The following is a 17,275-nucleotide window of genomic DNA, read 5'->3' as shown; positions in this document are numbered from 1 at the left end:
AATGAGTTTATAAAATAGCAAGACGTCCTTGATTACTAACTCAATGAAAGAATCTTGGACATAGAAGCATCGACACCGAGTCAGGGGTTCAGTCATGAAATTAGCTGGGCTGGGTCGGCTGAAAAGCACACAACACGGAGAGAAGAGCACAGGCTAAGAGGAGCCTGTAGAATGCCTGGTCCAGCACAGTTTATTAAACAAGAACTTACTAAAACAGGATCATAGCTGTCTTCTCAGCTGACACTACTGGAAGAATAAAGCATTAACAACACTGGGGACAGAGCTCAACCGGGGAGCACGTATCTATCTAACACAGTGAAGCCCTGAGTTCCAGCCCCACATAAACCAAGAACAGGCACAGTGAAGGGTACCTGTGACCCCAGCTCGCAAGAGGCAGGAGCAGGATCAGAATTTCAAGGTCATCTCTGGCTGCTGTGAGTGTCTGAGGCCAGCCTGGGCTATAGAAGTCCTGTCTGGAAAAGACAAAAAGAATTAATAAAATCCTGAGATTATTTGAAAAGTCACAAAAACAGAAATGACCCAGAACACTATTTGGGAAGGAATAAAACAGTGTAACATAAAAAACAAAACAAAACAAACAAACAAACATACAAAAAAAAAACATACAAAACTCGATCTATTAACCTACCACTGTCCCCTGCTTGGTTGTTATAGAAACCATGTCTACATGTCTACCTTCTGGACTTCATGGGTAGATTTTTTTAAAAATTCACTCAAGTATTTCTCACAACTGCTGTACACAAAACACTATGCTAGGGGGCTGGAGAGATGGCTCAGAGGATGAGAGCACTGATTGCTCTTCCCAAAGGTCCTGAGTTCAATTCCCAGCAACCACATGGTGGCTCACAACCATCTAAACATGAAATCTGGTTCCCTCTTCTGGCGTGCAGGTGTACATGCTAACACACACTGCATAAGTAATAAATAAATAAATCTTTAAAAAAAAAAACAAAAACACTATGCTAGGCCCTCTACAAAAAGGAAAATCTAAATTCATGGAGACCGATGAGGTGCAGGCTACAGCAGACTTTTAAAGAAGAGAAGGGAGGGAGGGAGTGAAGAAAGAGAAGAGGGAGGAACGCCCTTCTGCTTCCCTTCCTATGGCAGCTTTCTATCCACCCTTGGGGCCCATTCAATTGCTAGCAGTCTCCTGTTCAGCATCTCTTCTTCCTTCCCCCATGGGGTACCCACTTCCCTTCTCATCCCATTCTATACAAACCTTCATGGGAACACTTGCTGCCTTATAGTTGTTTACACTTTTTATCACTTAGGTACACCTTGAGGAAATATGACTTTATTTATTTATTTTTATTCCCCAGCATCTACCACAGGGCCTGGCATAGTCTGCCCGGAGTTGGAATTGAATAAGTCAGTTGTTTATCAGCATATCAGAAGAAACAATAGTACACCTGATCTCAGAATCAGTGAAGTATAAAGAAAATCACTAACCTGACAACGTTAGGAGTTTGGTGCTTTCGGCTACAGATCATGTCAAATATGAGCCAGGTAATGAGACGAAAGGAAAGATAACTTCAGAAAGTTCTAGAATGGGGTACAAGGAGGAAGGGTTAAGGAAATGTTTCTGGCTGTGTAAAATGAAGGTGACCTCAGTGCAATCATAGGATGGTTAGAGGCTATGGTGGTTTGAATGAAACTGACCCCCTCCCCATAGTCTGAGGCATTTGAACACTGGGTCTCCAGACAGTGGCGCTGTTTGGGGAGGTTTAGGTGGTGTGGCCTCCTCGGGGGAAGTCTCTGGGGATGGATTTTGAGGGGAGAAAGCCTCACCTACTTCCAGTTTGCTCTGCTTTCTGCCAGTGGCTCACACTAGGAGCTCTCAGCTTCCTGCTCCGTAGCCATCTCTATAGCTTGCTGCCATGGTGTCCAGCCATGACAGACTTCTTCTCCACTAAAAACCCGGAAGGCCAAATAAGGTTATGATGTCTTACTACAGCAACAGAAATAGAACTGATACAGACCCCAGCGCCTGGGTACAGAGTCCTGACAACTACACAGCCACTCAGAGTACAGTGGCTTTAGGACCTTTAGGAAATGATTTCGATTGCAGAAATATGGTTGCTGCTTGTCATAGAAATGTGTTGATGATACTTCGCTCTTTCTTTCTTTCTTTCTCTCTTTCTCTCTCTCTCTCTCTCTCTCTCTCACATACACACACACACTGAATGCTCACCCTGCACCTGATACTGTTCTAGGCTTGGAGGGAAGAAAGCTGTATTAGTGACAGCCAAACCTGCAGTCCTGCAGAGGGCTGTAATCTCCCTGGGCAAGTTAACACCCACTGAGAGTAGAATGCCTTGGTGAAGTAACACAACCAACTTCAGACCCACACTCACTCTTCTCCCATCAGCCACCTCAGTGGCTCCCTCTATTGACGCCCAGGACAACACCACAGTGAAATTCAGATTTATTACACACAAGCCACGCCTGTGACATGGGAAAGAGAAAGGCTGTCACTCTTGGCTTTTGTGGGAGATCTTTAACCTCCTACTGGCTGTGGACCAAATCCCCAATCACTCTCTGCACAGGACACACAGACAGCCTGACTCTAGCCTTGCTGTCATGCAGGCGAGATACAGTAAACAGCGCTGACCACCCAGTCCCTGTCTAGGCAGAAGCTATGCTGTACTTAAAGAACACAGGGGGCCAACAGACAGTCCAGACACTCCAAAAGACTGGAAGTGAGATGTAAGTGCCATCTTTGTGTGAAGTGGGCATTATCATCTTCCTGGTTCCAGGCAGCATTAGTCATCCTTGCTAAGGAAGTGCCTTGACAAAGGAGATAAGACTTTCCACATTGCAGAAAGGAACCAAAGGTTAGAGATGGGGGGAGGGAGTGGGAGCAATAGAGCAGGGGAGAAGCTGATGGGGGGTGGACCACCAAGACAGGGAGAGAGGGAGAAGAGAAAGAGGAAGAGTGAGTGAGCATGCATGCAAGTGTGCAAGAGCCTGAAACCATCATTTTCAAACTAAACTGCCTAAGGAATACATAAGCTGAGATACCAGGATGCATTTCAGTACGAATGTGTTTTGCACATTATAACTTATAAGTACAAAACCAACAACAAACAACCCTAAAAACAGGGCTGGAGAAATGGCTCAGCAGTTAAAAGAATTGACTACTCTTGTAAGAAGACTCAGCTTTCATTCTCCAAACCCTCGCGGTGTCTCACAACCATCTCTAACTCCAGTTACGGGGATTTCAGTGCCCTCTTCTGGCCTCCACGGGCACCAGGCATTTAAGTGGTGCCAAGGCATACAGTCAGGCAAAACACACATACACATAAAACAGATGGGTTTTAATTTTTAATTTAAAAATAAAATTCATATTACATTATTATTACATGGATTTCATCTCAAAGACTTTTTTAAGTGTGTGTGTGGTGGGCAGAACCACAGGATCTCTCCATGTCCTGGACCTCACTGTGTAGACCAGACTGGCCTTGAATTTACAAAGATCCACCTGCCTGTACTGAGATTAAAGGTGTGTGCCACCACCATGCTTGATGACTCTGAAAATATTTTAATTCTGTGGATGTTGGGGAGAGGGGATGCTATTAGTGCAGTACCCACAAAGGCCAGAAGGAGGTGCCAGATCCCCAAGAGTTGGAATTACAGGCAGCAGTGAGCTGTCCCATGAAGGTGCAAGGAACTAAACTCAGATCTTCTGCAGATCACTATGTACTCCTAATCAATTAGCCATCTCTCCAGCAGCTCAATACATACATTTATCTGTCTGTCTGTCTAATTGAGGGTTTTATTTTATTTTTGAGATATCTCATTATGTATGTAGCCCCAACTGGCCTGGAAATTCCTATATAGACCAGGCTGGCCTTAAACCGTCACACACACACACTGAATGCTCACCCTGCACCAGATACTGTTCTAGGCTTGGAGGGAAGCCTAGAACAGCCTGCTCTCCCCGGGCCTCTCTGAAAGATCAAAGTACTTAAACCGTCAAAGATCCACCTGCCTCTGCCTCCTGGTGCTGGGATTACAGGTGTGTGCCATCTGTTTATTTTTTATGTAGGTGTGTACTTGTATGTGCATGCTACAGTGCGCACGGCCAGAGGACCACTTAGAGAAGTTAGTTCTCTCCTTACATCACGTGGGTCCCAGAGACTGAGCTCAGGTCAGGCTTGATGGCAAGCACTTTTGCCTCACGAGACATCTCACCGGCCTTCAGTTTATTATCACCACCACCATTACCACCATCACATAGGTGTTTTGCCTGCATGTATGTCTGTGCAGCATATACAGGCTGGAAGACAGTACAGAACCTCCTAGAACTGGAGCTACAGGCCATCATGATCTGCCATGACCATGATGGGAACTGAACACAGGTCCTTTGGAAGAGCAGCCGGTGCTAGCCGGCGCTCTTAACTGCTGGACCATCTCTCCAGCCCCAATAAATGATGTTTTAAAGCTCATCTCAGAAGAAAATTTCACAGCTTGACACATTTATCAGACATTTTGTAATAAAAGGAGGAGAAGGGAGTTTGCACAGACGGGAAGGAGGGAAACAGAACAGAGAACCCAGGGGACCAGCAAAACTTTACTGTTCATTTCTCATCCCTGTTTTCAATACCCACATATATATGTTATTTCTTTTCTGTTGGTTTTGTTGACACAGGGTTTTGTTGGGTAGCCCAGGCTAGCTTTAAACTTTCTATCCTCCAGCCTCAGCATCCTAGGTGCTGAAATTATAAATGTACACCAATATGCCTAACCCAAATGTGCATTGTTCGTATAATAAGAAAAAAAATTAGCTATTCCTGAACTATATATATATATATATATATGAAGACCTCAACCCTACCTTAAATGTCTGGAAAAAAGTTAGAAGGAAATACTCAAAACCTTGGTTCACGTTATCTTGGGTGGCAGGATGGTAGATGGCCTGCTGTCTTCTCCGAACTTGTAGAACTTCGCAGGTATAACCATAGAAAAATCTTGAAAAGGAAACTGTGTGGAGACCCAAGCAGCAGTGGACAAGACAAGGCTGGGTCAAAGGGTCCCAGCCCTGGCCAGCCAGCATGCTCCTCCCTTTTACTATTGCTGATAGGACACAGCCCCCAGTCCCCAGCCCCCAGCCAGAGCCCCTTTCATACCTTCAGTCTGACTTACTCAACGCCACTTCTGATTACTTTCAACCCTCTCTCCACACAGTGGGGAGTTGATGCAATTATTAATAAACATGACTAGAGGAAGAGAATCCAAATCCCGTCGTGTTTGTGCCAAATTATCTCAGGAATTTGCAGAAATCATGTTTGTAAATGTTTAATGAAATCCCACGGCCAAGCAGTGTGCCTACATGCCCACGTTGCCTTGTTCTGAGCCCAGCATCATCCCTGGGTGATATCTGAGGGAGATGTCAGCCCAGGAATAAACCACGTGTGAAAAACTGGCCCTACCAAGGCTATAAGTAATAGCATCAGGTCTGAATGCCCAGGGCAGTAACAGACCAAGGTAATGAACCTGAATTGACTCTGAGAAACCAGAAGTACTGAGACCATCTTGATTAGAAAGGCTCCTGTAACAAAAGGCCCACTCAACTGAAATCTAATCTGTGTTAATTAACGCCCCCAGAATGAAAAACATCTTTTATCAGCCTGTGGTTCCTGGCTCAAGCTCTCCCACAAACCTAGCTCCTGAATGGAGGGGGCTGCCGTCTCCTTCCTGGGAGGCAGGAACGCCCAGGTGCAATGGGTGGAGCCTGACCTCCAGCCCAGCACAGGGAAGGAGCCAGGTGGGTTCTGGAGCTCCAGCCTGCTCTCCCCGGGCCCCTCTGAAAGATCAGAGTACTAGCACTGAAAAGCCCCACCGTGTACCACAGACAGAACACACATCTGCTCTCAGGCCCTCCTCCTCTCCTGGCTCCCCTCTACCTTGAGCCACAGCCTTTCAGTCCTTTCATTTAGAGCCCTTGCTCCTGTAACCGGCATACAGCCTCAGGTACTAGCAGCCCCAAGGAAGCCCACTACTGTCTCTAAGCATGAGGCACCAATGAAAGAAGCACAGGCACCCAGGAAACCAGAGGGAGCCAAGTTACCAAGGCACTAGATCCCAAATTCCGAAGTCCTCTCTTCCTGAGATCTGAGTGCCTAGTACCACGGGAGTGAAGGGGATGGCTAGCTAGGCCCTCGAGGTGAGTGTGGAGCTGGAGTAGGGGAGGCAAAGACAAAGAAATGAGTGCTACAAACGGTCAGAAGATGAGGAAAGAATTTCCTGTGGGATTCTGGGAACGCTGTTCACACGCTGTTAACTCCTGTGAGGAATGCAGCCCAGGGTCACCAGCAGAAACAGGTGCTCCCTACAAACTCAGGAGAGCAGGGTGCAAAGGAAGGGGAGCCCACAGCTCAAGAAGATACTCCACCCCCAGGAGGCTGCTCAGCTACAGGAGAGACACTTAAATAATAAATATCAACAGCAAGGGCTGTGTAACAGCTACACCCAGAGCTGAGGCCTCCCAAAACCTGAGGGCAACTTAATCCCCAGCATCCAGATGGGGACACTGAGGCATACAGGGCTGGCCAAGGGAACAGTCCAGCCACTCACCAGTTCCCTAAACCTAAACTTGTTCTCAAACTTCCTGCTTCCCTTCACCACTCCAGCCCTGGTGACCCTGGACTGACCTCCAGGGGACAGACCCTGCTAGTAGCTAACTGGCCCTCTATCCCTCCAGAACATCCCTGTATTCTCAGGGTCTTAAGCTGAAGAACTTCATTCTCTAAACTGCCCCCTCTCATTTTCTGGGTACAATTACCCCCCCAAAAAAACAAAACCCTCCAAGTTTTAGGAAAATGGAGTCATTCAGAAAACCTTCCTCACCTGAGGTCCCCAAACCATCCCAATTCCCAAGTCACCTCTCCAGCACTCACTAGGACTATGAGGCTTCAGATAAAGAACAGAATCCCTGCAGCTTGGCAGCGTGGCCGGAAAGGCTGTAGAAGGCACCTCAGCTTCTCAAGGCGGTCCGGGCTCTGTGAGGATCTCATCAGAGGTGGGAGTCTCAGGGAAGAAGCACAAGTGCGCCTCACACCAGCCCTGGCCCCGCAAAGGCAGTGAGCCTCAGCAGCCAGAGCTCCAGAGAGTTTACAGTTACGGCTGCAGGCAACCGGAGAACAGAGAAGTGGCCCAGAAAAGAGGCCCCGCACCCACCTCCGGCCACACCCGAAGGGGACATCTGCAACTGTTATTCTCCCCAGCACAGCATCTTCCCTGGGAGAGGTCAGCTGCCGCTTCAGCCTTGGTCCTCAGACCCTCCTTGGCATCATCACAGAAGCAGAGCAGCTTCTAGTAAAGCCAGGAATAAAACGGCCATGGCCTACCTTGCTGCACCCTCCCAGGCTAGGGTGGCAAGACCACAGGTTTCCCAGTCAGCCCTGGCATGGAAGAAGATTCTGCTGTTCATGAGCTGTTTAAGTTGGGCGGCTCGGGTCACCTCTCAGAGTCTCCGCTTTTCCCACTTTGTGTTGGGAACAGTAAAGTCCACCTCGCTGCCAGAAGGGTCTGCCGTAGGGCAGGTGGTCATGAGTGTGTCCTGGTTTGGCCAAAGACACCAGAAATCATGCAGCACACAAAGCGTGGCCGGTACTGCAAAGGGGATGAGGGAGCAAGTAAGTCAACTTTCACCCTGTCCTCTTTCCCAACAAGAGCAGTGGAACTGAGCCCCAACTCTGCTTCCCCACCAAGGCTGCACAGGCCTGAAACAGTGCTGAGTCTGCATCCAAGCCTAACCCCTTCTGCTGGGCAGGAGTGAGCTTGTTGTTGTTTGTTTTGTTGTTGTTTTAACTCTTAACAGGACGACGCCACAGGGACTGCTAAAGGACAGTTGTGAGGCTGTTTGCTGAAAGACCCTTGGAGATAGGGAAAGTGTCTGAGATCTTTCAACTCTGGTTACCACCTTCACATAGCATCCATCTCCCAAAATAGCCTCTCCTCTTGCAGACTCACTCAACTTTGCTAATGAGTGCAGGCACCTTGCTCTGACCTAGCAATTGTGTTTGTGAGGATGTTTGGCGTTCTAGCCTGCCGTAGAGCCAGGAGAATACATATATACATTCATATACACACACACACATACATACTATGTACTTACAACCACAAGACCCAAACTGTGGGCTAGCCATGGACACAATAGTTCTAGGTAAACAGAAAAGGCTGTGCTTGCTCCTCCCACCAGGGACAATCACAGTGAATGCAAAGCTTTGAAGGCAGCGAGGAGGACCAGAAGGAATCACTGTGCCTTCTAAAACACCTGAAGTCAGCATTCCCATCCCCCTCAGATACTAGGGTCCCCAGGCCATGTTTCAGCCCAGCCTCCCCTTGTGCACTCAGGCACTGCAGCAGGGGGTGGCAGGCACAGAAAATTGAAGATCAAGCCTCTGACCCAGCAGCCATATTCTGTATTTCCCAGAGTTCAGCACCTTTTATTTTTAGAGGTTATGCGCTCCAGTTTGGTGAGATACCTGTGCAAACCTCATACCCTAATTAATTGACCACTTTCCCTTTCATCTTTTGATGGTGGAGGTAGAAGTTAGAGTTCTTCTAACCCACCATGTATGCTAAGCACTGAATTAAACTCCAAATACACCCACCTGCCCTACTTGAGGATTGCAGAGACCCCAGCACCTGCCTCTGAACACCAAGGCCCTGACACTGGAGCAGTCCCTGACAACGGAGCACGGAGTTACTGCGCCAATGCTGCCATCAGCTAACGGGAAAGAGGACAAGAAGGGGGACAGATGGTTGCACTTAGTGGCCTAAATCTTAACCATTTCCCCCTGGGGAGACAGGAGAGCTATTGGTACAGCCAACAAGAATGCCCAGGGTGTGGCCACAGGTGTCTGATTCTAGCAGCCCTGGTGTCTGGAAGAAAGTGTCCACAGGAATAGGGACACTGTGGCATCTGATTGGCAGCTGAACCACATCTGAACAAAAGAATTAATGACATGGCCTTCCGCTACAGCCCAGAGCCCCTTGCTGCTCTGCTTTATCAGTTACCAAGCCCTGCAAACAGCACTACTATGTGCTGGTTTGCTTTTTTTTTTTTTTTTTTTTTTTTTTGGTCAGTGGTGTTTGTTTGTGGTTTTGGCTTTTTTGTTCTTTTAGACAGGCTCTTATGTAGACTAGACTGCCCCTGAACTTGCACTTGCCAGGTAACTAAGGGTGACCCTGAACTTCTGATCCTCCTGCCTCCCAAGTACAAGCCTGCAATACAACACCCAGTTTTATGAAGTCCGGGACTGACCCCACAGCACTGTAAACACGAGCAAGCTCTGACCCACTGGGCCACCTCCCCAGCCCAGCATGCTTTCTCTTTTTAAAAATATTTATTTATTCATATATGTGTGTGTGTGTGTGTCATTGTGAGTTTAGGTGTACGATATGAGTGCGGGGAAGCGAACATGGGCCCTGTTTGAGAGTAGCGAATGCTCTTAACCACAGAGCCACCTCTCCAGCCCCAGCCCAGAACAATTTCTAAAAGTTTCCACTGGACAAGATGCTGTTACCGTTAGTTGACATCAACTCTCCACTTCTGCCTCCCCCAAGCCTGGAAGCCTCTAATCTACTTTCTGTCTACTTATTTTACTGTTCTAGGTGCCATGTATACGTGGGGTCATCTGGTGCTTGGGTTTCTGTAACTGGCTTATTCCACTTAGCACAATGTCTTTGAAGGTCATCCATGCTGTGGCATACGTGAAGTATTTCCTTCTTTGGAGGGGCAGATAATATTGTAGTAGATGCCACATTTTATTTATCCATTCATCCGCTGGCGTACACTGGGACCCTTTTCATCTCTCTACAGGAACACCGGTGTACAACTCCCGGAGCTCGGCTCTCAGTTCCTTTGAGTCTAGACCTGGAGGTAGACAGAGTGCTGGATCACGTGATCATTCCGTTTAGATGTCTGAGGAGCCCCCAAACTATTCTCCATGGCAGCCGCCCTACTTCACACTCCTACAGCAATACATGAGAACCAATTTCCCTGCACCCTGAAAATCCCTGAGCTGTACCCAAGTCCCAGGAAACAGCCTTTCTCTTGCACCCTAGGATAGCTACAAACCATTGTGCCCTTGAACTCCTCTAGACAGCCTAGGCTGGTCTCAGATTTACAGCAATCCTCCTGCTTCAGCTCTACGGTGCTGGGACTGCAAGCATAAACCTTCATGAAGTTCTTTTTATACATCGCTTTTTCATCTGAAAAACAATGGGATTATGACAACAGCGATTGATTACTTCACAGAGCAGCTGTGAGAAACCCGCACAAAAGCAGTGGGGGCACTGCCTGCTTGTCACATGCTACTTCTTTCAATAAACATGTAAAAATGAAGGTGTACAGAAAAGGCTGATGAAAAGCTCTGGAGGTTTCTAAAGATAGTGAAGAATGACTCGGGGCAGGATCAGAAGCATGTGTGCATAAGTATACATGTATTAATGCATGCATGTGGTATGTGTCCATATGTATGTGTGTACATGTGTATGCATGTGTATGGCTATATACATGTGTAGAAGCATGAATGTATACCTGTGTGTTCCATGTGTATATATGTGAGTATGTATGTATCTGTATAGATACATGAGGGCGTATGCATGTGTGTATGAGTGTGTGCATGTGCATATATATTATGTGTATGCGTGTGTGTATGTATAGATGTCTGCACAGTTCTAAGTCACCACTAAGTTACTATTAATGTCAGGCATTTTAAGGGATAAAGACATGAGTGAGACTGAGTCCAACCTTGAGACCTCACGTCATAAACCACAAGGCCGCCGGGGTCCCAGGGAGAATGAGCAAGGCTTAAAGGCACCTGGAGTCACTAACTGGAATCGAACTGAGACCCAGACTACAGGCTGGAGCAGACCGGACTGAACCCTGGGCCTTTCCCGCTGGTGCGCCTCCTGCCATGACACACAGAGCTCAGAATCCAAGGGGAGGCTTTGTTTCCGTTCCCTTAAATTTTCCATTCAGCTTTTTTCTTTTCTTTTTTTTTTTTTTAATCTTTTCTCTTTTCTGAAGCAAACTCCTCAGAAGGACTTTGTCATCTCAGATAACTGAGCAGTAACTCCACTCCCTGCTTTATTCATGGGGCCAACCACACCCTGCTTAGGGCATCCTGTGCTCTGGCCCCAGAAATGTCCTGCTGCCCATGCCTGCCACAGCAGGGACATCAGAAGTCCTGACTCCCTTCTCCACCGGAGCCTCCTTCCCTGGACTGTCTCACTCTGGAGAGAGCTGCCTCAATCTGTGGCTTCCCCGGTTTGGGAAACAGCTCCCAGTGTATCTGCACTTGGGCTATACACTGTTACTTTTCAGAGATAAGGAGACAGGACAACCACATCCGGAGAGGAGCCAGCAACACTCCCAGTCAGCACAAAGTCTCAGAGATGAAAAGCCACTCCAGGACACATGTGCTCTCCATGACCTATTTGTTAAATTCCCTACCTTGTGTTTTTAAACTGGCTGTTAAATTTCAGCTTGGCAACTCACGAGTACATTATTAACTGCAAATGCTTCAGTGGCTTTGCCAGTTAACATTTAGGAAAGAACATTCTCATTAAGGCATAATTTCTCCATCGACCCTCTGAACAGCAGTCTATCAGGGCACGCCCCAGCCAGCCCCCAAGTCCATCCCAGCTCCCAAACAGCAGTCTATCAGGGCACGCCCCAGCCAGCCCCCAAGTCCATCCCAGCTCCCATCAGACTTGGCCAAGCACATTTCTGTTATTCTGTAGCAAAGACAACTGCAACCTGAGTGATTCTAGGATCCTAAGCTGGGTGAGCGAGATCTAGCAGGAGCCAGTCATCCTGAACCTTGGCCAGGTGGGAAGGAAGGGGACAACCCAGTTCTGCTAGGGCCACAGGCCCTCCAGACCTCAAGAGCTGCAACATGGCCTGCATCAGTCTTGCCAGGGAGTACTGCCCCCACCAAGCCCCAAGAAGGAGGAGTACTGCTCCCACAGTATCCCAAGTCCCAGGGAGTACTGCCCCCATGGCATGCTAAGTCCCAGAGAGAACCCCAAAACCTAACCCTTCTGCCCAATTCCCCCCCACTCATACCTGTGCCCCAACACACGGCCACTCTCCAACTCAGGTCCCTGAAGGGACAAGCCCACAGCTCAGCTTAGCCCCAGACAGACAAACATTTGTATCAGGATGGACACTGCCACCTGATACTCAGAAATACCACTTCCTGCCTCACTCTCCACACTCAACCAACCTTAGCATCAAACTTCACACCTTTGGGGTCAACTGCTCGGGAAAGGTGGCATCCAAAGAAGAGGAGCCAATACCTGTCGAACCACCACCCAGCCTCTCTTAAGAGCCTTGGGGGCCATACAGGAAAGAGGGGGGGGGAAAGGGTAGAAGAGGAAGGGATGGAGAGGGGGAAGGAAAAGAGCAAAGAGAATGATATTTAGGCCAAGCCAAACTCAAAATCCCAACCGTGACCTGGTATAGGTAAAGGGAAAAAGAGCTCGAGGTTCTAATCAAAAGACATCATCTGGGGGCCTGGAGAGATAATTTAGAGATTAAGAGCACTGGCTGCTCCTCCAGAGGACCCAGGTTTAATTCCTAGTACCCACATGGCAGCTCACAACTGTCTGTAACTCCAGTTCCAGGGGATCTGACACCCCCATACAGACATATATGTAGACAAAACATCAATGCATATTAAAAAATAAAAATAAATAATAAAAAAAGATACCATGTGGTGCTAAATGGATGGAGGGTTAGAATATCAAGGAGTTTCCCAAGCCCGCCTTGGGGTAAGGTACCTCATTTCTGCAACACTCCATAGACAGAGATTGGCCTTCCCCTCCTCCCAGACACTAGGAGAGCAAGCACTCGAAGCCTAGATCTGGACAGCTCCACAGCACTGACCCACGGCTATAGGTGAAAGGCTGCTCCAGCCCCAGTCCAGCAAGCCAGGACTGGACCAGCCCTCCTTTCCTGCTGGCCATCTGTGGACTCACAGCCTTCCAGGCAAGGGCTCCTACCACTGCTCTCTGTCCCCCAGGACACCCCTGGGTACTGCTGTCCAACTCTGCTTCTGCCAGGCCATCTGGGCAGCTGCCCCAGGGCTGCACCAGATGAATTCGACACAGGGACAGAAGTTCCTGCCCACCCTCTCTGAAGGGCTGCTTTGTGTTTCTTGCTTACCAAGAAAGAAAACTGTTTTAGCAGCTGAATGACACTGTTCCCAGTCTTTAAAAGAGCCACAAAGCCCAAAGCCACCCGGCACACCCACGCCCCTCCACCATGAGTGCCTGTATGCACAGGCAGCAGGACTGACCTGCAAATCCAAGGCTCAGAGACTCCCAATCCCTCGCCAGACCCCCGAGCACAACTCACACTGTGTCTCAGAAGCACGTGCACCAGAGCCTGGCAACGTCCAGCAGTGCAGCTCCTACCGCCTGCGACCTCAGGTCTCCCAGGCCACGTATGGCTGGAGGTTTTAATGTCTAGTGGATCTTTCCTACTTGTCCACTTGGAGCCTCAGTAGAAGAGTTGACTGTGACCAGACACAGTGGCACACATCTGTAATCAACTCTAAAGGCAGAGGCAGGAGAATAAGCTTGAAGCCAGCCTGAGCTATACGGCAAGACCCTGGTGAGAAAAGAGAAAGGAGAAGGAAGAGGAAAAGCAAGAGAAATAGGAGGAGAAGGAGGAGGAGACAGAGGGAGAGAGAGACAGGAAGGAAGTTAAGAGAAGAAGAGATGCCCTTCTTGGTGACCTCTGATATAACAGAAGCCCAGCATGCGGAGCTCATGGGCCAAGGGAAGAACACTGCAGAGGTTTGCGGGTGGGGGTGGGGTGACGGCAAGTGATTCTGGCTCTTTTCATGTAGCTGACCACCTGGGGCAGTCTCTCCCATCCCCATCCCCTCAAGGTCACTGGTAGAAGCATAGAACTTGATGGGTCAGTAGGAAGCACATTAGAGACTGGGGCTAAAGACATCAAGGTGGAGCAATGAACACTTGCCTGTACTCCCAGCACTCGGGAGCTGAAGGCAGGAGAGTCAGGAGTTCCAGGTCATACTCCAGTATAGCTACCCTAGGCTACACAATGAGACCAGACTGAATAAAATAATAGAGAGAGTCGGTGGGGGGAAGGGTCTCAATAGGCTGCTTCTTTCGAACAGGCACATGAAGGCCGAGTTCAAGCCAGTGGTCTCCAGCAGACACAGTAGGTGGGGGATGACACAAGAGCAGAGCGTTTATTAAGACTAGATACTAATGGGGGCCTAGACCGATTTTTAAGTTGCAGTAATAAAATTATAATACTGCCAGGCACAATGCATGTATCTGCAGTGCTGTAGGAGCTGAGGCAGAAGGATCACTCAAACACAGGAATTAAAAGCCACCTTAGGCAACAGAATCAGACCTGATCTCACAGTAAAAATAATAATAGTGAGAAAAGGAGATGATGGACCCATACTCTTCTGACCAGTTGTTACTGGCCATGCTGGTCACCTCTGCCTATCACAACACATGGAACACACTGCTGACTTGTGTAGTGGAAGTTTTAGTTTCCTTAAAAGCTCAGTTATGTTATGGAAATATATATATGTATATATATATATATATATATATATATATATATTTTTTAATCCCAAGTGTGGGATATGGGGCTGCTTTTAGTTTGTCTACAACTGTTAACTACGATTGCCTTGTGCAGGCTCGGAGACAGTTGTGATCTTTGCCAGCTGCAGATAGTTTAATTCTGAAAGACTGAATGCCAGAGCGCTGAGAGGAAAGAGTCGGAGGAGGAAGAAGGCTGCTGCTGGTCCATCCTGCTGCTGCGCTTGCTCTTTGCTGGCTTGCCGGCTAGCTGGACGGCGGGATATATTGACTACGAAGATTGGAATTGCCCCAAGGAACCAAGTCTAAAGAGGTCTACATCCCTTTTCCCTTCTAACCTTCTTTCTCTTCCACCTAGTGTTGGGGGTTGGAAGGGAGGTAGAGGTATAAGAAACCCAAATAAAGCAGATTAAAACGTGGACCCACAGACCTGCATCTCTCCAAGAACAAAGCCACATCTCATATCATCGCGCTGCCAATCAACCACCATGCCCCCCCGCCAGGGGGGACCCAAGAGCCAACCGGAGCCAATCATATTCTCCTTAAGAAGAGATGATGTAAAGGGGCTAGAGAGATGGCTCAGTGGTTAAGAACACTGACTGTTCCTCCAGAGGACTCAGAGTCAATTCCCAGCACATACACAGCACTTCAAGACTCTCTGTAACTCCAGTTCCAAGGAATCCAACCCCTCACACAGACATACAAACAGGAAAAACACCCATGTACATAAAATAAAAATAAATAAATTATTAAATAAAAAGAAGTTCTGTACAGCCAGGTGTGGTGACACACACCTTTAACCTCAACACTCAGGAGTCAGAGCCAGGAGGATCTCTGTGAGTTACAGGCCCCAGAGCCTGGTCAACCTGATCTACACAGTGACTTCAAGGATATCCAGGACTACATGGAAGAACCCTGTCTCAAAAGACAAAAACAAACAAACAAAAAAGCCAGTTCTAATCAGAAGAGTTGACTGACACATACTTTGAGAGGAATTCCAGATGAAGTGGAATGAGCCCAGAGTGGTGTCAGAGACAGTAACATATTTCGAAGTAAAAAAAAGTCTAAGCCTGAGCAGGGGCCACTCAGCACCTGACCCAGAGCCACTCTGCAAGTACGGGGTGGGGTGGCAGAGGACACACAGACATCTGTCGGTGCTACAAGAATTCCAGCAACTCTGAACAACACAACAAAACACGAATCCAAATGCCCCTGATCCCAACTCCCTTCCCAGACTTAAAGCAATTCTCCTGCCTTGTCCTATACAAAGGCTTCCAAACTTATGCCATGGGATAATAATCCCCTCCTTCCCAGCTCCATCACATTAAAGATCAAAAAACTCAATAGAGAATGCGTTATTGGATGCCGACATCCTGGTCCTGAGAAAGCAACTTCTAAGCAATTCAATCTAGGCTACTCACAGATACAAACATGTCAATAACACTGTCACTCATAAAACTGAAAAGAAAAAGTAAAAAGCAATAGAAAAAAAAATCTCCTATCTGAGATCTCATATCTCATATCAATTAGAAAAGCGGCCCACTCCACAGCCCAGAAAGTCAGGTTGCAGAAGAGAGATTTATGAGACAGCGGCAAAATCCACAACTGATTAGGAACACTTTCTGCTCTCCCGGAGGAGCCAGGCTCAGTCCCCAGCACCCACATGACAGCTCAGGGCTTATGGCCTCTGTGCACTAACACTCAGACACATAAAATAAAAATCCTTAGAAGGAAAACACAGAACAAAACCACATGTACAACTTGGCATGGTAGCAGGCGCTATAATCGCAGCACTTGGAAAACTAAGGCACAATTGACCTTGAGTTCAAGGTCAGCCTGGGCTACAAAGTGAAAAGGTGACTAGGTAAGCAACTGAAGCCTGTTGTGTACCATGATCTAAGCTTATGAGATTTACATTTGCCTTAGAGAAAGACAGGAAGAAAGAATACATCAGCGGTCACTTGTGCAGAATTAGAAATAGATATTCCTCCTTGGGGCTTTTCTTTCTGTTAATTATTTAAGAATTTATTCTTTGCCAATTGTTAATCGGAGCGCAAGCACAGTGGTGCGGTGTCAAATGGCCTCCCTGACTCACAGGCTTTTCTGATCCAAACAGAGACCCCAGTCGAGCCTCACACTCACCGCATAGCTGAGAACTATGTCTAAATTTCAGTCCTCCTGTCTCCACCTCCCAAATTCTAAGATTGCAGGCCGGCACCACCACCACCACCACCACCACCACCACCACCACCACCACCACCACCACCACGCATCGCAGGGGGTGGGGCTTGCTGCATCAAGACAAGTACTCTACCTGCTGCCCTCATAATTGTTATCCCTTAGTAAATAAAGACAAGAGAGTCTGAATGTGAGGCCAAGATCCACATTCCATGTGCTCTTCAGCCACGCGGATTTCCGCTTGTGAAGCAGGAAACTGCACATATTAGCTTGTCTGTATATAGAGTTAAGTAGCCCATATGGTTGTTTGCTTGTTTGTTTGTTTTTGTCTCTTGTCTCCCAACATACAGGGGCCATCACCCACGTCGAAGTCCATTTAACAGATACACAGGAGTCTACTGAACGCAGGTACCATGATGGATTTAAGCAATGAGTGGGTAGGTGTTTTTGTCATTGTTGTTTTAATTTTTGT

The 17,275-nt window shown here is 47.8% G+C and overlaps 1 protein-coding gene across 8 annotated transcripts in view; it reads right to left on the bottom strand.

The window, feature by feature from the left end:
• The window catches only part of Plekha7 (pleckstrin homology domain containing A7), a 189,368-nt gene that overhangs the window by 136,488 nt on the left and 35,605 nt on the right, over positions 1-17,275 (bottom strand). The window contains exon 1 of one of the 8 annotated variants that reach the window (XM_060366983.1): positions 12,820-12,996. The exons of the other annotated variants lie outside the window; for them this stretch is intronic. Coding sequence (XP_060222966.1) covers positions 12,820-12,824 — 5 coding nt within the window. The 5' untranslated portion in view covers positions 12,825-12,996. Of the gene's footprint in view, positions 1-12,819; positions 12,997-17,275 lie in introns of those variants that run through there. 8 annotated transcript variants of the gene reach the window in all.

The sequence above is a fragment of the Meriones unguiculatus genome, chromosome 14 (genome assembly GCF_030254825.1).
Source record: "Meriones unguiculatus strain TT.TT164.6M chromosome 14, Bangor_MerUng_6.1, whole genome shotgun sequence".
Classification (NCBI taxonomy): Eukaryota; Metazoa; Chordata; class Mammalia; order Rodentia; family Muridae; genus Meriones; species Meriones unguiculatus.
Note: the sequence above shows the minus strand (reverse complement) of the source record. Positions and strands in the feature narration are given on the sequence as shown.